The sequence below is a fragment of the Thalassophryne amazonica genome, chromosome 9, assembly GCF_902500255.1.
Source record: "Thalassophryne amazonica chromosome 9, fThaAma1.1, whole genome shotgun sequence".
NCBI classification, from domain to species: Eukaryota; Metazoa; Chordata; class Actinopteri; order Batrachoidiformes; family Batrachoididae; genus Thalassophryne; species Thalassophryne amazonica.
Window position 1 is genome coordinate 22,996,491 of NC_047111.1, and position 23,061 is coordinate 23,019,551.

Genomic DNA, 23,061 nt, shown 5'->3' on the forward strand with positions numbered 1-23,061 from the left:
ACATAGCCTTTGCCATGAAGCTCAAAATGTAGCTCAGGTGCATCCTGTTTCCACTGATCATCCTTGAGATGTTTCTACAGCTCAAGGATGATCAGGATGGATTTACTTCACCTGGGGTAAATTCAGTTGATTGGACATGATTTGGAAAGACACACACCTGTCTACATATAAGGTCCCACAGTTGACAGTGCATGTCAGAGCACAAACCAAGCATGAAGTCAAAAGAATTGTCTGTAGATCTCTGAGACAGGATTGTCTCAAGGCACAAATCTGGGGAAGGGTACAGAAACATTTCTGCTGCTTTGAAGGTCCCATTGAGCACAGTGGCCTCCATCAAATGTAAATGGAAGAAGTTCAGATCCACCAGGACTCTTCCTAGAGCTGGCCATCCATCTAAACTGAGTGATCGGGGAGAAGGACCTTAGTCGGGGAGGTGACCAAGAACCCAATGGTCACTCTGTCAGAGCTCCACCATTCCTCAGTGGAGAGAGGAGACCTGCCAGTGTCCGGTTTACAGGAACAGCATGGCTGGACACAAATGCAGGATTCAGATGTTGATAAAACAGGGTTTAATAAAAGTTCAGGTGGGGTTTGGTACACAAGTAGGCAGACCAAGATGAGCAACTGGATCTGAAGCATTCAGCAGAGATGTCAAAAAACAGGCAGGCAGGTCAAAAAAAACGGGAAGGCAAATAGCCAGACAGGGTGAAAGATGTGACTTAAATAGAGATAGTGATTAGCAGGAAATGCAGGACAGGTGTGTGTAGAAAGATCTGGAATGGGCTGTGGCAAACAGGAGAAAGGACCGAAGGGAACTGCCGAACACCAAGCAGAAGACAGTAGACAAGAAAAGTCCCTCCACCAAAACCCCAAGAAAACATAACAGTGACAGAGAATAGGCAAAAATAAAACAAATAAAACAAAAGACACTCCTCACAGACCCCAATCATGACATCCAGAAGGACAACATCTCTGCAGAAATCCACCAATCAGGCCTGTATGGTAGAGTGGCCAGACAGATCCTCTCCTTAGTAAAAGACACATAGCAGCCCACCTGGAGTTTCACAAAAGGCACCTGAAGGACTCTCAGAGCATGAGAAACAAAATTCTCTGGTCTGATAAGACAAAGATTGAACTCTTTGACGTGAATACCAGACATCATGTTTGGAGGAAACCAGGCACCATCCTTCCAGTGAAGCATGGTGGTGGTGGCAGCATCATGCTGTGGGGATGTTTTTCAGCAGCAGGAACTGGGAGACTAGTCAGGATTGAGGGAAAGATGAATGCAGCAACGTACAGAGACATCCTGGATAAAAACCTGCTCCAGAGCGCTCTTGACCTCAGACTGGGGTGACGGTTCATCTTTCAGCAAGACAAAGACCCTAAGCACACAGCCAAGATATCAAAAGAGTGTCTTCAGGACAACTCTGTGAATGTCCTTGAGTGGTCCAGCCAGAGCCCAGACCTGAATCCAATTGAACGTCTCTGGAGAGATCTGAAAATGGCAGTGCACTGATGCTCCCAAACCTGAAGGAGCTTGAGAGGTGCTGCAGAGGAATGGACCAAACTGCCCAAAGATAAGTGCACCAAGTTTGTGGCATCACATTCAAGAAGACTTGAGGCTGTAACTGCCATCCCAGTCTCACATTTTTTGTTTTTTGGGTTTTTTTCGTGCTTCCGTGACAAAATGAGTAAAATTTTCGTGACGGAGCTTTTTTAAACTCACTATTCCTAACCCTACTCTCACCCCCAACCCTAACCTTAACCATAACCTAATCTTACTCCTTCCCCCCACACTAACCATAACCATCCCTGACCCCCCCCCCCCCCCCCCCCGCTTCCCTTTAATTTCATGCAGCCATCATGGAATGAATGAGAATGAATTCGTGCTGCCGTGACGAAAATGAGGCGCTTTTCGTCACAATATCATGAACCAATAGATTCATGTATATTTCGTGCTACTGAAGCACGACTTGCCGTGAGACCAGGTTGATAATTGCTGCCAAAGGTGCATCAACAAAGTATTGAGCAAAGGATGTGAATACATACTTACATGTGATTTCTTAGTTGTTTATTTTTAATAAATTTGCAAAAATTAAAATATGTTGTCATTATGGGGTGTTGTGAGTAGAATTTTGACCAAAAAAAAGAGAAGAATTTACTCCATTTTGGAATAAGGTTGTAACATAACAAAATGTGGAAAAAGTGAAGCAACAACTTTTTGGGCGAAGTTATAAAAAGTCTGTTGCCTGCCAGCACCATCTCAACAATGAAGTGGAGTCTCAAGGTGCAGAATAACAAGTCTGCCACCTAATCAGCTCCCAGGGATTTCATGCAGATCAGCTTTCCAGTCGTCAGACCTTCATCTGCATTTGGATGTTTAAACACCAAATCTGGCATTGAGTTGAAAATATGTGTTGCTGCTATCATCGTTGAAACTGACATTAAAAGAAAAAAATCCTTTTTGTGTTGTCAAGAAACCCAAAATCAATCACAGAAAAAAGTTTGGCTCTGCAGCGTCTCAGTGATGCAAATCTTGACATGTTTTGCCACATTAGGAATTCATTTTATTGTGCTGTATTTGTGATTATTACTAAATTATTATTAAAATGTGCAAAGTTTTGACTCACTGGGCATAATGTTGAGAAATGCCTGAAAACAAAAACCAAAATGTGCAGTTAGCTGAAATAAACAGTTTCATTCATCTCCATCTTGTAACTTGACTAACCTTTCAACCAGCTCTCTAATTCCTCATAAAATTTGCTTACAAGAGTTTTCTAGCTTCTGTATTGTAATTTAATGCTCCTGATGCTGTAAATGATGCACATTTCAGCATCACAACCCCCCCCCCCCCCCCCCCCCCCCGTCATCCTGGAGTTTATTCTGTATTTCTGTGCACGCACATTTTTGTACAGATGTTTTATTGAACCCTTGAGGTGATGCCTATAGAGCCTCCTGCAACATGAACGATTGCATTTGTATTTTATTTCTATTAAGTGGTGTAATTACGACAAAAAAGGGCTCAAACCAGAAACATTTATTTCCACTTTTCACACATTAAACGTGCATTTCAATAAAAATAAAACTGAAACGTTCATATATAAATACCTCTAATGTCATACCGTTACAATACAATAAAAAAGAAACTTCAGTAACACTTATTGGCAACACAAAGAGACACTGTCAGTTTATGAGACACTGTACTTGATATTATTATCTATTTTTTTACATGATAAATAATGGGCCTGTGACTGATGCTTGTGATGTGATGAACTGCTTCATTCTCTCTCTCGTATATAAAGTGATTTAGATTTATGTGCTTTTCTTGAAGTGATGCTTTTGAAAAATGTTCACAGTGTCAGTGTGACGTGGAACCGGCGTCCGTCACATCTCTGCACTCACACAAGACAAAAGAAAAAGTGTGTCAGAAACTCCGTTTACATTGACGCCTTTATGGTGTCAAATCTCACGTGTAATCACGTTCTCGCTGGGGAGGTCGAGATTTCATTGTCAGTGTAAACAAGCGTTTGCGGGTGGTGGAGTGGACATGCAACAAGCAACTTGTTTGCAACATTGCGTCGTTATGGAGGTGAGTTTAACCAAAATATGTATTTAGGTGTTTAACGATAATCATGAGTCTTTAATGTGAGATTTATAAAAAAAAGAAAAAAAAAGAAAAAGAAAGAAGCGTGTTGCTATTAGGGTTGCGTGTCATGAACCGGTTCTTTTCAGGTATCATTAAGAAATGATTTGATCCACCGACATCAATAACTTTTTTGCTTAACGATTCCCTTATCGGTCCTTCAGAGTGGCCGTTGTTTTTGGGGGTGTTTGTCAGGAAAATGATCATTTCTCTACATTGATTACAGATCCTGCAGCGGGTCTGTATAATCAACCATTTCTGCAGCGCGGCTTTGCTTGGAACCTTGAACCAATGAAGCAGTGCTTCGATATTCGATCTGCTGCTTCGTTGGTTCTTCGTGTTATTTCGCTTTATCTTAATTTTTCCCCGCTAAAACCCTAAAGAGCATATGTCTGTGAGTAATATTTACTTTTTTTTATGTTAAAGCGACCGGTTATGGTCTTCTGAAACAGTTGATAGATGCATTTTATAGTTTAAAAATGGGACAGATGCTAACGCGTTAGCATGTCTGTGGCATTTTCAATGTTAAAGTTAGCATTAAGCTGAGCCATTAGAAAGCCTCTCTCCCCAGCGTGCAAAGGATTCTGGGATACTCTAAAACCGTGAAAACATTTCACTATTTTGTGCTGGAGTGTGCGTGCACATGTCGCGCAGAAAACATAGATGTGTGGAAAGGAATTTACATTTCACACTACAGCTGAAAGGAGGAATCCTGCTCCACAAGAACTGCTTCAAAAAGACCCTGACAGTGTCAGACACGAGAACGCACCGACGGACAGGGATGGACAATGAGACACCTGTGAGTCACACGGAACATCAATACGCCCACAGTCATGTCATAATATTACACAGAGTACTTCAAGAAACTCTTAAACTGATGCGTGCAAAAAAATAAACACCTAATCCTTCACAAAAGTCTCACACACCATGTCAGTTTTTTTTACATGAATAATAAATATCAATACACAAATTTGTTTTTCACACATTAGTAATGTCAGTATAATGACATCGCGTACACTGACAGGATCTTTTTTTTTTTTTTTGGTCATTTTAACACACTCTAAGAACGATAATCTTCATAATGTGCTCACCAATCTGCCACTTTACTAATGAACATACAATCTGATGACAGGATCTATTGGTTTTATTGCACAAGTCCACAAGGAGAGAGTGAGAAATGCTGGAAGTTTTGTTTTTACACATTGGTATTATTAGCACTAATTTGAAGAAAGATGCTTTCTGTGATTTAAAGTGATAGTGTATAGGACTTAGTGTCATCTAGTGGTGAGGTTGGGGATTGCACCGTGCTGCTGCTGGTCACAAGACTGCAGTCTATTCTTGCGCATTTTTTTTAGTTATTCTTTTTATGTGAAATTGTCACGTAGTCACCTTTAGTTCATTATTTTTAACCATAATCCCTAACACAAGGGGTACCCAGTGCCACCCCCTCCCCCCCCCTCAGCATCACCCCAAATTTGACATTATCATAACCTAATAGATTAAATCAGTTTTTCTGATACCATCATGAACTAGTGTGAGACTGGGTTGTCTCTGTAAACCAGTATTGATCAGTATGTCTGGTATTTGTAAACTGATTTTCTTTTTTACTTTCCCTTTTGTGTGCTTTTTACCCTGTGTGCTGCTATACAATGCTGCTGAAACCTCAATTTCCCTGAGCGAGTCTTTCCAAGGGATCAATAAAGTTCTATCTAATCTAATCTAATCTCTGATCACTTCTTTGTTTCTTTGGCGATGGTGCCTCATGCTCCCATGCCTTCTGTTGTCATAACCAATATGTATGATCCTCTATGTCCCCAAAATGGATCATATATGCATTTGATCATTCATCTAGGCTTCTAGGTTGTTCAGATGTACAACAAAAGGTGTTTTCAGACCGTATTTTCCTTGACCTTTCACCAAATGACTCCAAAATCCAATGATCCATTGAGGCTCCTTGGCGGTTGAGCTGTACAAAAAGGTGTTTTTTTTTAAACATGTTTCCCTTGACCTTCTTTGACCCAACTACTCCAAAATCTAATCACCTGTAGATATCTATTAAAGCCATATTCCCACTAAGTTTGATGGAAATCTGTCCAGCTCTTTTTGATTTATCTTGTCTACAGACACACACATGCCAGTGAAAATAATACCTTGCTCACCACTTCGCTGATGTGCAAAACAATAATAAACCCCTAAATCCTACACGCTGTAGCTTTAAGCTAATAGCATGATTACATAAATGTTGTCTGGACACCTTTAAAAAAGGAGACGTGTGGTGGTAAGAGGTGCTGTTTCAGTGGCAAAAGCTTTCCTTCACACCAGAGTGGGTTGGTTAACAAAGTTCAAAAGTCAGAAGATTCAAAAGTCAATTTGATACTGTGCAGTATCAATACTAAAACTAATGATACAAATATTTATAAACCTTCATGAAAATACAGAAGAACAGAGAGAAAAGAGACAGTAAAAACAAGGAGAGGATCTGGGACTCAGAAGCCAGGCACGTGGCAGTAGGCCTCCAAGGAAGCCAACAGGATGTAGATGAACCACAGGGAGAGGAACAGCAGGAAGGTGAGAAGCTTGGCTGTCCGTGGACCCCCGAGCTCTCCCCCTGACACACTGGGACGCCGGCGGTAAAGCAGCACCATCACACACACAAGTGCCATGATGGTGAAGAGGGTGACAGAGAAAGCCAGGGAACCCGGTTCCACCTTAAATGTCCGGTTCTTGGTCTTCCAGTAGACAGCTGCAATGGTCCACGCCACACCGATGCCAAGGAACACATTCACTGCGTTGCTGCCAGTCACGTTCCCAATGGAAGCGTCAGCGTATTGGTCCTGGATGGCAGCTACCTTACTCGCAAATGTATCTGAAAGAAAAGAAAAATCGATGTGGTTGAAAGTAAAGAAGTGGCAAAAGTGAGTTTGAACATATCTGCCTCTGATGATGGAGAAATTTTGAGGAAATTATCCAACAAATTCAAATTATAGGCATTCATTCATTTTCTGCCACTTATCCTGGAACAGGTTGTGGTGGCAGCAGATGAAGCAGCTCATCCCATACGTACTTCCCTATGCTTGGCCAAGTCCTCCAACTCTTCTTGGGGGATCCTGAGGTGACCCACCAAGTCTTCTGGGAAATATAATCCCTCCAGTGTGTCCTGGGTCTCCCCGGGGCCTCCTTCCAGTTGCATGTGCCTGGAAAACCTCCCTATGGACACGACCATGAGGCATCCTCACCAGGTGCCTGAACCATCTCAGCTAGCTTCCTGCAAAGAAGCAGCAGTCCCTCTCAGACATTCAAGCTTCTCCCTCTGTCCCTGAGTGTAACTCCAGATACCCGTCAGAGGAATCTCATTTCCGCGACCTTGTTCTTTTGGTCATTACCCAAAGTTTATGACCCTAGGTCAGGGGTGGGCAATCATGTGCCATCAAGGGCCGAAGCACTGCAGGTTTTCCTTGCTACCAATCACCTCAGCAGGTGATTTCATTAATGTTCAGGTGTTTCAGCGGGTGATTTCATTGACAACCAGGTGTTTATGTTCAAGGGAGAAGCTCATCAGCAACCCACCTGCTGAGGTTATTGGTTGCAAGGAAAACATGCAGTGTCTCGGCCCTCGCTGCCCACCCCTGCCCTAGGTGAAGATTAGGAGTGCAAATCAATTGGTAAATCAAGAGTTTCATCTTCTGGCTCAATGCTTTCTTATCCCCAGTACCTGAGATGCAGTCCCAATCTGCCTGTTGATCTCACTCTCCAACTTACTGAACTGGTCCATGGCAGTTCTACAGTGAGCAGCAGACATATGGCCCATCCTCACTTTCTAAAAGCATTGATATACTTGTGGAGCCGGTGGATATGTGGACGTCCTCTTGGCCTTTTTCATTTGCTGGAGTCCTCAGCACTGAGGGGAGAACAGGTGACTCAGTGGGATAGGAGCTGGTTCACCAAAATGGGTTCCATTCTTGTTCATGCTGTGTCCTTGGACAAGACACTTTAATTGCACAGTCTCAGGGGAATTAACCTGCAATGAACTAATGTCCAATCCAGGGTAAGTCGTTGACTCTCGTCTGCTGCATTTTATGGACAGCACAGCACCATCAGGCCTCAGGGCCTATATAGGACTGACTTACTTGACTGAGACTTACTGGCCAGGTTTTCTCATGGTTGATATTACACTTCTCTACTCGTTCTCTTTGCATCTGGTATAATTCTGGGAAAATAAGGCCTACCACAGGATTATGTACTAGGCCCACTGCTATTCCGTCTTTATGTACCATCTCTTGAACAGACACCGTGATGATATTGGATTATATTTCTTTGCTATGGTGACCCTCAGTTTTATAGGACAATACCAACCCAGTCTCATGGCATGTCGTGATTCAGCAGCACAAAATATACATGAATCTATTGGTTTGTCATATTGTCACAAAAAGTGCAAAATTTTCGTCATGGGAGCACAAATTTATTCTAATTCATTCCATAACGGGTGCATGTAATTAAAAGTGCAGCAGGGGGTCGGGGTGGTTATGGTTAGGGTTAGGGGAAGGAGTAGGGTTACGGTTATGGTTAAGGTTGCGGTTGGTGGTAGGAGTAGGCTTATTAATAGTGAGTTAAAAAAAAACCCCCGTCACAAAAATTTGAATCATTTCGTGAAGGGAGAACAAAAAAAAATGTGAGACTGGGCTGAACAGTACACACAGATAATCTCACCCACACTTGGAATTTAAAGGATTGTCTGACTTCAGTGAAAAACTGGATGTGCAGTAATTTCTGGCAAGACAGAGATTATGTCATTGGTCCTGCAAGACCAATTTTCGCGAATGTCTACACAAAGAAAGTTTTCTATCACCTCTGTAATATTGCAAAGATTTAACCTATTCTGTCTGTGGTTGATGCAGAGATATTGATTCATGCCTTTCTCTCTTCTAGATTAGATTACCATTATGATTTTTTTCCTGTCTTACCACTGGCCATCATCAAAGGTCTCCACATGGTTCTGACCAGTTGAAGAAAGTTTGTGGCCTTAAGACAGGACTTAAGGTTTTGTGATTAAATTTCAAAATCCTTCATGGACAAGCGCCTCCCCATCTGGCTGATCAAATTAAACCTTACGTACCGACCCGAGCTCTGTATTGTCAGGATGCAGGAATACTGTGTGTTCCAAAGGTTAAAAACTTGTACTTGTGTGTAATAATCTGCCTGCTGACATAAAACAGCCCGATTCCACTGATTCATTCAAATCCAGATTAAAAGACTTTTCTGTCCTCTCTTTTGTATGACTGCTGTAGGTTTGTACTGAATTACCTTTCCCCTCCATCTTAAATCTGTTCAATCTCAGTCTCACCATATCCAGTCTCGGGTATTGTGAATGAAATGTAGCGCTGTGTTGCTAGCAATCACGTTAGTATCCTGTCTGTCAATTTACTGATGTGACATATTGTTCCTGAGACTTTTCATTGTGGCTGCTTGATTTCCACTCTGTCCTCTCATCCAAGGCACCGGGGACAATGAAGCTATGAAAGAATCATCAGTGGCTTGTGAGACATATCATGGAAGAGGAGCATCACGTGGATCAGTCTCTTCTGTCTCGTGCTGGATCCAAACTGATAAGCCTTATCTTCATTGACTATGACTGGAGGAGGGAGATGACCAACTGTCACGGCCTGCTGAGGATTGATGACAGCACCGTAGATTTGAACTGTTGATCACACTGATCTTTACCACCTGTTTGACTATTGATCATTACAACCACTAGACTCGATACTTACCTTGATGCATAAAGTCAAGAGCATGCACCGGTGCCTCATGCACAACACCACGGCAGTTGCCTTGGGTCCTACATGCAACCACCCAGGCAGACAACTGGTCCATCCCCACATCTCTAAAATCATCATCTATTTGCTGCAGCCAGTTACATCAGTTTTGCCAGACAGCTGATGGAACTTCACAGCAAACCTCAGCAGGAAGCCGGAGCAAGTCAGCTGTGAGAGCTGTTTGACAGCCAGACACCCACCTGGAACAGAAGTGCCGAGAGCCACGAAGATCACAGCGGTGACGGAGTCCTTCAGACCGACGGTACAGCCGAAATGAGAGGCCAAGTCTCCGGTCACGGCTGTCAGAACGCCGATGAGGGAGATGGACACAAAGAAGCAGGCCCAGCCATTCCAGTATTCAGTGGGAGGGACAAAAGCGAAGAGGACCTTCCAGAATACGGTCAGGAAGTGCATGATGTAATCAAAGCAGGACGGCAGACGCTCCTCGCCGCTCTCTTCCTCATCATCGTCACCTAACAAAGAGAGAAGCCAACAAAATGTGTTTAAAGGTACAGAAAATAACTCACTCATATCAAAAAACAAACCTGCATCCAGCAAAATAAAACAAGGCCTCCCACAGAAAGTGCATTTATATTCTATACATGGACTGTTTGGGCAGGTGGCCTCTGAGTCTTCATGCTCAGCCTCCTCCTGAGGATTATTGTGTATTTTTCATTTTGTAATACAAATAACTGTGACGCTGGAGCTTGTAGTTCTGATTTCCATGTAATGAACTTCAGGACGGTACAATTCACCTGCGCTGACAGTGACGGCGCTAACAAACTGCTCCCTCCAGCTGCTGCTCCCCACCACCAGGGCCAGATTGGTCTTTTTGATCAGTTTGTCCACTGTGCTCTGCAAAAAGCCACAAAAATGATCACTGTCAGATGTCAGTGAGTGTGCTAAGAGGACTCACCAAAGCTTATTTTAATACCTGTTAAATACAGTAAAACCTGTCGATCGGCCAGTTTGGCAAAAGAATCAAGACTCTTGATGATCTTGAGATCAGATTTGAGGTGTGCAGACTACTAGTTTTAATTCAAGCTTGTGGACCCTTTGGATAAGTCTGGGGGTCCAGATTTTCCTTGCAACCAATGGCCGATGGTTTTAAAAATTAGCTCTTCCCATCATTTTAAAGTCCTGATTATCTGTGAAATTACCTGCTATGATGAACAGTAGCAAGGAACACCTGCATCATCTTGGCCCGTCATGCAAACCTCTGGTTGAGCCAATATGATTGCTGTCCCTATTTTGAACCCTCGGGTTGCAGGTGTCTGATAACTTTGTCACCCATTTCCTATCAACTAGTGGAGCAGATAATGAGAAAAAAATCATGCATTTGGTGGTGCAAGCACCAAATTTTGCATGGTGAAGTTCTTGATATTACTCAGCATATCTGGTCAATTGGCCACTGGAAAATTCTAGGTGATGGCCATCTTGGAAAACAGCCACCAAAATGACCTATTGACAATAAATTTTTGTATTGAAATGCTCCTATTTGATTGATTAAACTGATGTTGATGTCACATTCCATTCAGTAAAATTTTATTTTATTTGCTATTTATGGTATTTATTATGTTTTATTTTGTTATTTGCCATATTATAGTGAATTTTATTATATTTAGTATTAATGGATTCCACCCAGCACATTTAAAGAATGTTCATCTCTTAAAACTACTGCACGTAGGCCTATTAAAAGGTGTTTAGTGTTGAATATATTGTGTTGTAATTTTAAAATATCTTCAGGCAACATGGACAAATGACAATTTATGCCACTAAGAGTGTCATACTGTTGATGGAACATGAAATTTGACATCAATATCACACAAATTAAATAACTAACCACATTTTTGTGACGGGAAAACATGATTTTGACGGCCATCGTGAAATTAGGTGTCATCTTGGATTTCAGTGATGCTGTAAAACAGATCCATTGTGATTGGAGCAATTAAATGCAAAAAGTAATTTTTCAGTAGGTCATTTTTGTGGCCATTTTGGAAAACAGCTGCCATGTTGGATTTTCAAGTGGCCAATGGACCAGATTTGGTAAGTACTATCTTGGGAAGTTGGGAATCACCGTTCCAAATTTGGTGCTTGTACCAGCATTTGTACAATTTTGCTGTAAAATTGATGTTATCTGCCCCATAACACTTTACGACATCTCCATGATGGACTTGTAGTCTGCTCAAGGATGTCTTTGAAAGAGATTGTGGACAACATAATCATGGCATCACTCAGTCCTTGTTAGCTTGTAAAATGTTTCACACTACACAAACATCATGGTGATGACTCTGAGGTCAGAAATAACGTTAAGTTACCTTGAATTCATAAGACTCCTCAATAACCACCTCCAGCTTTGTGTGCTCTCCCAGGCAAGGGCAACCCATTTTTGAAACATCTTCGGGCCCCACAGCAGTCTTGTTATCATTTGTATCTCCTACAACAGAGCAGGCACACAATCATGACAGAGTTTGTCCCATTTTGGGGCAATCCTCCCAGACAAATGTCCAAAAGCACATTGGATATTTGATATAAATTGCTCCTTTAGAAGCGCTAAGTTTTCAATAAAAGATGGCGAGTGAAGGCAAAGTAAAAACCGCTTTGAGCCACAACATAATGAATAAAATGTGAGTTTGACAGCTTTAGCCTGCAGCTGTCCTGCTCTCACCATGCCGCTGTCCCACCTCCAGCAGAATGGGCTCCTCCAAAATGATGGTGAAAGTCTTGTTCTTCTCGTACTCCTCGTCATCTATGATCTTCACATCCAACAGCCTCCTGAAAGTAAAGAACAAGGGAATAATACTTTAATCAAAATCATTAATCAACTTATAATTTTTCAGTTAATCTGTTAATGGGATGATTATTTTGTGGTCGGTTGATTAATCCTTTAGTTAACTAAACTGTAAATCAAAACAATAAATTCTGCTAATAATTTTCAACAAAATATTCATGTTTTGTCAGTTCAAGTCAAGTCTGGGAGTCGCTGCATCCAACACCAGGGAACTGTCTTGGGTCCAAGATGGCAACAACCCAGGCAGACAACCGGCCCATCCCCACATCTCATAGTTTGTCATTAACAAAATTTAAAAGCGCTCGACACATAAAGGTTCCAAATCGGCAAAACAAAACAAATCAAAAATAACTACATAAATAAATAATAAAAAATTATGGAATAAATTCTTGCACAGCTTTTCATCTTCCCAACACAAAAAGACACAAAAATAAAATTGCCACATTTAATAAGGATGCAATTTATGATTATTTTCATTCATGCTTAAGCTGCTATTTTCTGTATTAATTACTCAGTCGTTTGCTCCATAAAATGTGGGAAAATCATGAAAAATGTCAAACATTGTTTCACAAAGCTCGAGATAGAAAACATTACTTTGGCTACAACCCAAAAATACAGAGTTTACTGTTAAGAGAGGAGCAAAGAAGCTAAACGAACAAACAAATAAATAAATAAAAATACAAAAAAGAGTCACATTTAAGAAGCTGAAAGCAGAGAGTTTGGAGTCAGTGCAATTCACTGATTAACAAAATATTTGGAAATTAATAATCGCTTAATAATTGAGTAATTGTTGCAGTTCTATTTCCAGACAGTTCGGAATCAGTGACTAATTTGTCTGTTTCCATCAGTATGAGTTAAGTTAACCTATAACTGTACTGGTAGAATGATGTGTGCACTGCATTTTCATGATGAAATCAAAGCCGATGTTCAGATGTCTGCAGACTGAACTGGATTGTCTTCTTTCATCTTGAAATGTGGGAAAAATCACCTTCTCTCCCAGAATTCCACAAGAGGGCGAGTTCCTTCTGCATGGAAATATTCCAGCAGAACATGAGAGGAACTGCTCACCCCCTCCCACACACACACACACACACACACACACACACACTTCATCCTATCAGTTGAGGGGAAATTCAGTTATTATCTTATTCCTCACAGAAATTACACTCTGCTTATCTGGCGAGGCAACCAACTTCAACAAACCGATTTAAGATGCAGCGTGAAACACCACAGGAATACGTGAGGCTGCGGTGTCGAAATGTGACAGACATGTTTGCTTCAGTCAGCTTCTTTCTCCTCCACGCCGAGTCTTTTCGCTCCCTCTATCTCCCTAATGATACGTGGGTGGCTGTCTATTTCTGTCGACACACTCAGGATCCAACAGCATGCAGGCACCGCGCTCGCTGGCACAACGAAATAACTTCAACCGTGAACAATACGCCAATGACCGGCTAATGTCAGTGGGAGCAAAGTGATTCACGCAGCGAGTCCACACAATGAAGACTTTCTTTTTAAATAAACCCCTTTTTTAAGCTTGTACAGGAAGGAGATGAATTTAGTTTGATGCGTCAGGGCAGAACCTGAACATGAAGACTTACAGCTCGGTTGCTATGGGTGCGCTTCAAAAAGCCGCCATCTTGACATTATGTGCACCAAACTACTGTAGTCAACTGAACAGAAATATCAGATATCAGATAAACGCAGATTCCACGAGGAAATAAAAACTCCAAATAAAACGTTTTGCTTTTGATGCCCATCAGTTTATTGCAGTCTTTAATCATAAACTGTATATGAACTCAACAAAGCCTGCGTGATGTCACCCGTAGGTTTTTCTATCGAGACCCAGAACAGCTGATATAACACTCATATCTGGGATTGCCATGCTGGCTACGTCAAGATGAACTCATTAATGTATAAAGGGGTGGAGCATAAAGGGATGGAACATAGGTAGTTCAGTGTGTAATGAAAGAAACCTGAACAAGCCCGTTTCTTCATGTCCAAACCAGCTAAGCTAACAAGCTAACCTTGGTTTGAGTGTTTATTAAATCATATTTTTGGGGACTGTGTGGTGGTTTGCATAGCAGTTTACTTTGCTGTGGGCATTAAAAATTATATGCTGCGTATTTTATCAGTAATTGTGCAATAAAGGGACCTAACGAATCAGGCTAGCTGCTAAAGGTGCTAACACTGTTGGCATACAACATTAAATATGATGAGTTTCATTCAGCATGAATATTGCAGCAGGGATGTCTTAGGTGATCTTTTCAGAGGTTTCGCCACACAACAAGCCAGATTATTCCAGGTGTTTGTAATAAAATATTCCAAATTTCAGTTTAATTTCAATTTATTTAGTTTATATAGTGCTAAATCACAACAAAGCTGCCTCAAGGAGCTACACACAAGTAATATCTAACCTTACCAACCCATAGAGCAAGCACACAGGCGACAGTGGTGAGGAAAAACTCCCTCTGATGATAGTGAAGAAGAAATCTCAAGCAGATCTGACTCAAAGGGGTGACCCACTGCTTGGGACGTTCTAACAGTTTCAAAAAAATCACCCCACCCACCCCCCTCCCCATACTGTTGTCGTGGCGGAGGAAAGTATCTATAGGACCAAAACCGTTTTTTTGTACTAGGCTGTAAGCATGTTTATTTGTGCTCTAACATTGGCGCTTATGGGTTACAAGACAGAGGAGTTTGGTGATGCTGATATCTTTGCAGGTGAATGACAGTCCATGTCTTTAAAGTCCTGGTGCTACCTGTTGTGCTGTATGATTTTAAGACTTGGACACTAACCTGTGACCTAAGGTGACAAGTCAATATCAGTATATGTCAATATACAACCCCTGGCAAAAATTATGGACTCACCGGCCTCGGAGGATGTTCATTCAGTTGTTTAATTTTGTAGAAAAAAAAGCAGATCACAGACATGACACAAAACTAAAGTCATTTCAAATGGCAACTTTCTGGCTTTAAGAAACACTATAAGAAATCAGGAAAAAAAATTGTGGCAGTCAGTAACTGTTACTTTTTTAGACCAAGCTGAGGGAAAAAAATATGGAATCACTCAATTCTGAGGAAAAAAATTATGGACTCTCCCTGTAAATTTTCATCCCCAAAACTAACACCTGCATCAAATCAGATCTGCTCGTTAGTCTGCATCTAAAAAGGAGTGATCACACCTTGGAGAGCTGTTGCACCAAGGAGTGATCACACCTTGGAGAGCTGTTGCACCAAGTGGACTGACATGAATCATGGCTCCAACACGAGAGATGTCAATTGAAACAAAGGAGAGGATTATCAAACTCTTAAAAGAGGGTAAATCATCACGCAATGTTGCAAAAGATGCTGGTTGTTCACAGTCAGCTGTGTCTAAACTCTGGACCAAATACAAACAACATGGGAAGGTTGTTAAAGGCAAACATACTGGTAGACCAAGGAAGACATCAAAGCGTCAAGACAGAAAACTTAAAGCAATATGTCTCAAAAATCAAAAATGCACAGCAAAACAAATGAGGAACGAATGGGAGGAAACTGGAGTCAACGTCTGTGACCGAACTGTTAATAACCGCCTAAAGGAAATGGGATTTATATACAGAAAAGCTAAACAAAAGCCATCATTAACACCTAAACAGAAAAAAACAAGGTTACAATGGGCTAAGGAAAAGTAATCGTGGACTGTGGATGACTGGATGAAAGTCATATTCAGTGATGAATCTCGAATCTGCATTGGGCAAGGTGATGATGCTGGAACTTTTGTTTGGTGCCGTTCCAATGAGATTTATAAAGACGACTGCCTGAAGAGAACATGTAAATTTCCACAGTCATTGATGATATGGGGCTGCATGTCAGGTAAAGGCACTGGGGAGATGGCTGTCATAACATCATCAATAAATGCACAAGTTTACATTGATATTTTGGACACTTTTAATAGTTCTTTATGTTCTCCAATGCCATATACCAGGGCAGAGTAGCTACCTAAACTCTGTGAGTAAGATAGATGATCTCGTCAATAGTTTTATATCCTCATTGAGGACAACTTTGGATGCTGTAGCTCCTCTGAAAAAGAGAGCCTTAAATCAGAAGTGCCTGACTCCGTGGTATAACTCACAAACTCGCAGCTTAAAGCAGATAACCCGTAAGTTGGAGAGGAAATGGCATCTCACTAATTTAGAAGATCTTCACTTAGCCTGGAAAAAGAGTCTGTTGCTCTATAAAAAAGCCCTCCGTAAAGCTAGGACATCTTACTACTCATCACTAATTGAAGAAAATAAGAACAACCCCAGGTTTCTTTTCAGCACTGTAGCCAGGCTGACAAAGAGTCAGAGCTCTATTGAGCCGAGTATTCCTTTAACTTTAACTAGTAATGACTTCATGACTTTCTTTGCTAATAAATTTTAACTATTAGAGAAAAAATTACTCATAACCATCCCAAAGACATATCGTTCTCTTTGGCTGCTTTCAGTGATGCCGGTATTTGGTTAGACTCTTTCTCTACGATTGTTCTGTCTGAGTTATTTTCATTAGTTACTTCCTCCAAACCATCAACATGTCTATTAGACCCCATTCCTACCAGGCTGCTCAAGGAAGCCCTACCATTAATTAATGCTTCGATCTTAAATATGATCAATCTAACTTTATTAGTTGGCTATGTACCACAGGCTTTTAAGGTGGCAGTAATTAAACCATTACTTAAAAAGCCATCACTTGACCTAGCAAAGAAAGTCATGAAGTCATTACTAGTTAAAGTTAAAGGAATACTCGGCTCAATAGAGCTCTGACTCTTTGTCAGCCTGGCTACAGTGCTGAAAAGAAACCTGGGGTTGTTCTTATTTTCTTCAATTAGTGATGAGTAGTAAGATGTCCTAGCTTTACGGAGGGCTTTTTTATAGAGCAACACTCTTTTTCCAGGCTAAGTGAAGATCTTCTAAATTAGTGAGACGCCATTTCCTCTCCAACTTACGGGTTATCTGCTTTAAGCTGCGAGTTTGTGAGTTATACCATGGAGTCAGGCACTTCTGATTTAAAGCTCTCTTTTTCAGAGGAGCTACAGCATCCAAAGTTGTCTTCAATGAGGATGTAAAACTATTGACGAGATACTCTATCTCACTTACAGAGTTTATGTAGCTACTCTGCACTGTGTTGGTATATGGCATTAGAGAACATAAAGAAGGAATCATATCCTTAAACCTAGTTACAGCGCTTTCTGAAAGACCTCTAGTGTAATGAAACTTATTCCCCACTGCTGGGTAGTCCATCAGAGTAAATGTAAATGTTATTAAGAAATGATCAGACAGAAGGGAGTTTTCAGGGAATACCGTTAAGTCTTCAATTTCCATACCATAAGTCAGAACAAGATCTAAGATATGATTAAAGTGGTGGGTGGACTCATTTACATTTTGAGCAAAGCCAATTGAGTCTAATAATAGATTAAATGCAGTGTTGAGGCTGTCATTCTCAGCATCTGTGTGGATGTTAAAATCGCCCACTATAATTATCTTATCTGAGCTAAGCACTAAGTCAGAAAAAAGGTCTGAAAATTCACAGAGAAACTCACAGTAACGACCAGGTGGACGATAGATAATAACAAATAAAACTGGTTTTTGGGACTTAAAATTTGGATGGACAAGACTAAGAGTCAAGCTTTCAAATGAATTAAAGCTCTGTCTGGGTTTTTGATTAATTAATAAGCTGGAAAGGAAGATTGCTGCTAATCCTCCGCCTCGGCCCGTGCTACGAGCATTCTGGCAGTTAGTGTGACTCGGGGGAGTTGACTCATTTAAACTAACATATTCATCCTGCTGTAACCAGGTTTCTGTAAGGCAGAATAAATCAATATGTTGATCAATTATTATATCATTTACTAACAGGGACTTAGAAGAGAGAGACCTAATGTTTAATAGACCACATTTAACTGTTTTAGTCTGTGGTGCAGTTGAAGGTGCTATATTATTTTTTCTTTTTGAATTTTTATGCTTAAATAGATTTTTGCTGGTTATTGGTGGTCTGGGAGTAGGCACCGTCTCTACGGGGATGGGGTAATGAGGGGATGGCAGGGGGAGAGAAGCTGCAGAGAGGTGTGTAAGACTACAACTCTGCTTCCTGGTCCCAACCCTGGATAGTCACGGTTTGCAGGATTTAAGAAAATTGGCCAGATTTCTAGAAATGAGAGCTGCTCCATCCAAAGTGGGATGGATGCCGTCTCTCCTAACAAGACCAGGTTTTCCCCAGAAGCTTTGCCAATTATCTATGAAGCCCACCTCATTTTTTGGACAACACTCAGACAGCCAGCAATTCAAGGAGAACATGCCGCTAAACATGTCAATCCCGGTCCGATTGGGGAGGGGCCCAGGGAAAACTACAGAGTCCGACATTGTTTTTGCAAAGTTACACACCGATTCAATGTTAATTTTAGTGACCTCCGATTGGCGTAACCGGGTGTCATTACTGCCAACGTGAATTACAATCTTACCAAATTTATGCTTAGCCTTAGCCAGCAGTTTCAAATTTCCTTCAATGTCGCCTGCTCTGGCCCTTGGAAGACAATTGACTATGGTTGCTGGTGTCGCTAACTTCACATTTCTCAAAACAGAGTCGCCAATAACCAGAGTTTGATCCTCGGCGGGTGTGTCGTCGAGTGGGGAAAAACGGTTAGAAATGTGAACGGGTTGGCAGTGTACACGGGGCTTCTGTTTAGGGCTACGCTTCCTCCTCACAGTCACCCAGTCAGCCTGCTTTCCCGGCTGCTCGGGATCTGCCAGAGGGAAACTAACGGCGGCTAAGCTACCTTGGTCCGCACCGACTACAGGGGCCTGGCTAGCTGTAGAATTTTCCACGGTGCGGAGCCGAGTCTCCAGTTCGCCCAGCCTGGCCTCCAAAGCTACGAATAAGCTACACTTATTACAAGTACCATTACTGCTAAAGGAGGCCGAGGAATAACTAAACATTTCACACCCAGAGCAGAAAAGTGTGGGAGAGACAGGAGAAGCCGCCATGCTAAACCGGCTAAGAGCTAGTAGCTGCGCTAAGCTAGCGGATTCCTGAAAACACATGAAGTGAATAATGTGTAAATAATTTAGAGGTGATTCAGCAGAGGGAGTGCTTTAGTTAAGGCACATGAAGATAACACTGTGAAACAAATCGTTATCTAGGTAACTACATCAATCTAACTGCGCAGATTAAACAGCTAACAGATACAGCAAAACACCGCTGTGCTCCGGAACAGGAAGTGATACAATACCGCAGTGAGAGCCAACCACCAATAGAGGCAAGCAAGAGCAAGTCATACTTTCTGCTTCCTCATGTGGAGAAGGTGGTGCATGTTGCTGTGATACATAAATCAACGCCAACGGAAGATCAGCACATGTGTGAGTTCTAATTTATATCAAGCTGCTGGAGGTGAGAGTTCTGATCTCTGTGGGTCGAAAGAAACACCATCATACACAAGATGCAGTCCAACTGTGGCAAAACCCTAAATCCTTCATTTACTCCGTATTGGCCACCTCTGTCTGCTGTCAGCTTCACCCTGAGAGGCTGTAATGTTGCTTGTTGCTGAATGTGTCACGCAGTAAAGGTGAGTGTATGATCCCAGGCTCAGAGATTGATCTCTTTTCCAATTGAAGCAGCGATGACCTTTGCTACCGTAATGCAGTGGAAAAACTCATTTTCCCAGCATGCCACTCAAGAGTCTAGATTGTGACTGAAAGTGCATTAAATAAAAAAAAAATAAAATAAAATAAGAATGGGATAAAAGTTAAAGAAAAACACAGCTAATAAAGATACACCCACAGACATCCCACTGGGAAGAACCCCAGATACAATTTCCGCATAAGGTTTTGTGGATATCTGCTGGACAGGTAAAAATGCGTCTCAGTACTAATGTTAGTTACAGTAACAATCTTTTTACTTGGTTTCCCCAAATGAGTCAGTGTGGAGACGAACGTTTTATTACACCTTCATTAAAAGTATTTTTCTTAGGTGTAAGTGTGAAATTGCAATTTCCCAGTTTCTGTCAAATGCAGGATGAACTTTGAACCTTCCGCATTCATTTCCTGACAAGTTGCATTAATTATTTCCAGGCTATTGTCAAGAGTTTATTTTATAGTGCTTACATATATTTTTGCAAACCTAAGTCTGATTCCAAATCCTAACTGTAAGCAGCCAAACAAGAAACGATACATTTGTTAAGATAATAAATAAAAGTTACATGAGAACTCACAGTAGTCTGAATCAGAGTGCAGTACCGTCACCACAATACTGCAAAAGTGCTAGAAGGTGCACACACTTTGTTGATTTGTATGCAAACAGAAAGTTGTAGCACATATATAAAATAGATGAAAGGCGTGCGTGCAACTGGAAAGTCAGCGCACAATACCCTGGAAATAATATTTTGACTGTTCATAACATTAACCACTATGCAACGAATATATAATAAATAAAAATAAAAATAAAGATTTCAACCCAAAGTTTTTTTTGTTTTTTAAATTTTATTTTATTTTGGGAAAAATCGAACTGAAGAGCGTGGTGAAGCCTGTCCCCTCCCACCAGCAAATCTCAGACTGGGACTTCCAGCTCTGAACCTTTTTTCTTTAGGAGTTTTGCTGAGCTCCAGACTTTGTGATGGGTTGTGGAGGATGCTTCAATTTTTCCTCCCACAGTCTAAACGCATGTAAGTCAACAGGGCTGGAGACTCTGAGATACCCACAGGCATGACCGAATTTCTGTGTTTACCCTGTGCATGCTGGGATATAGACTCCAACCGCCAACACTCAGGGAAAAACAAGTGTCGAGAAAAATGTGCTCTCAACTGAAGGAGGTGTTGCCGTTCTGTAAAAGCCTCTGCTCCACACCGGCGGGTCACCAATCATTTGGCGTGTTGGTGTGACCTTGAGTGAGATGTTGAGCTGGCACACTGTGAGTAAGCTGTTTGTCATGTCTGGCAGGTAAATTACATGCTGTACTCAGCTTCAGGTGAAGGGGGAGGGAGGAGGGTGATTGGGTTGGATGTTTCCAATGACACATCCCTACTAGAGGGGTCCAAGGGCAAATTTTAAAACTTCATAGCCTTTTTATTTTTACGGATTTTAAAGCTATACGGCCTTTGAAATTTCACAAAACTGACAAAATTTAGTTTCTGCTGAGATCCAAGCATTATAATGTCCGTTTAGTTTTGTAACATGTTGCAAAATTCATTTTAATGAAGAGAACATAATTATCTAGGCAGAATTCCATGGTGAATATTTTCTTTTCCTAAAAATGCCATTGTGCAGACAGATTGTAGGAGGAAGGGTGTGTGCACATGCGTGAGGTTTTGAGATCACCTGTGACCTGACCCACTTGGGTGATGCGTGTTCCCGGGGCATGCACATCAGTAAGATGCCTTGTAAATCACTTCAGAGGTCTTATCTGATTACAAAAACAGTATTTTTACATTTCTAAGAGTTGATTTATTGCTACGTTTTACACAATATACGTATGTGAAAAATATTAGATTTATACAGAAATAACCTGTTGCAGAGCATTTTCCGCCACCTTGGTTTATTTTGTTTGAGTGAGCAGCGAGGTGATGTCACGCTGCCTTTCTTTACTCTGACTGGCAGTCGCCGTGTCCTTCCCAGCATTCTCACACAAATCGGGGATGCCCTTACGTAATCCATGATGTTGCTATGGTGTCTGATCACTTGAATTTCTCCCCGTCAGGGGTTGAAATTCTAAATGAATTTTGATCCTATTGGCAATATCATATTATGAATGTGTTACTTAAATGCTTAGGAATGAAATTATAGTGGTGACAAAGAAAATTCAAAAAGAAAAAAAACAAAGGCTGTACAGATTTAAGGCAACCTGGGGGAGCTACATACTGACTGACTTGTATTTTAAACATTGCAAATGTTCCAGTTCTGCATGCAGCAGCATTCATCAATCAGTCCTTGTTTATGCAAGACCTTTCCTGTATTTTATCACATCTTTGGTGACCATCTCGATGACAGATTGCACTTAATCGCCTCTGTATTAATGCGCGGTTATTCATCAAATTATGATGATGAATTATGATTTGCGCCTTTCTCTGCTCTTGACCAAGGCAGTGTCTGTACATGTGGACTTCGTCCCCAGTGCCAGACTGTCTACCAACTGCTGCTCGTGGTTGGATTGTGTCGAACTATACTTAGGATGTTTAAGTGCAGAGGATCATTATCATTGTACAATGACAATAAAGGCCCTTCTTCCTTCTTCTGCTGGATTTTTGTGAGACATCATAGAGGAAGGTCTAAGTCATGAAACCTGAACTAATGAGAAGACAGGGAGATGAGTGAGGTGAAGAGGATTTACAAAATGAGAAATGACTGTGAGCCTAAAGTGAGCGACTTATTCCACCTTTAAGCAAACCTGCTCCGTAAAGCTTTTTAGGTTTTTTTTCTGTCTCCAGATGCTTCGAGGCAGGATGTGATTTCAGAAAAGGTTTTATCTTCCACCAGCGTTAACATTTTCCGACCCTGCCGTGCCGCTTTTATCCAAGTTTGTCAGAAAGTTCAGAATGTAGTTGATCCCGTGAGAAATAAAGAAGATCAGGATATTGATTTTCCTTTTTAAACGTGATCTCCTCACATCTCCTCCATCCCAGCTTATGTAACTGCCCCCGTTAACCACTTTAACTTTAACCGGTGTTCAGTACTTGCACGTTTAGAGGAGCAAAAACAAGCAGAAAACACAAGCATCACAGCAGGTTTTCCCGTAATCCACAAACCCGGAATGTGAAAGGCTTTTCTGTGTGCAGAAATTATGATCTGTTTACTGCACTGCAGAAAAGTGATGGTCAA

The 23,061-nt window shown here is 41.3% G+C and overlaps 1 protein-coding gene and 1 long non-coding RNA gene across 2 annotated transcripts in view; one reads left to right on the top strand and one right to left on the bottom strand.

Moving 5' to 3' along the window:
- The first annotated feature begins 5,483 nt into the window (after positions 1-5,483).
- Positions 5,484-22,975, top strand: LOC117516885. The gene is made up of 3 exons (XR_004562567.1): positions 5,484-5,639; positions 13,093-13,102; positions 22,965-22,975. It is a non-coding gene; the product is annotated as an uncharacterized LOC117516885 (long non-coding RNA).
- slc8a4a (solute carrier family 8 member 4a) overlaps positions 5,641-23,061 on the bottom strand; it is a 45,070-nt gene continuing 27,649 nt past the window's right edge. The window contains exons 5-9 of the mRNA XM_034177767.1: positions 12,122-12,228; positions 11,772-11,890; positions 10,209-10,308; positions 9,654-9,926; positions 5,641-6,509 (exon numbers count right to left, since the gene is read on the bottom strand). Coding sequence (XP_034033658.1) covers positions 6,130-6,509; positions 9,654-9,926; positions 10,209-10,308; positions 11,772-11,890; positions 12,122-12,228 — 979 coding nt within the window. The 3' untranslated portion in view covers positions 5,641-6,129. The remainder of the gene's footprint in view (positions 6,510-9,653; positions 9,927-10,208; positions 10,309-11,771; positions 11,891-12,121; positions 12,229-23,061) is intronic.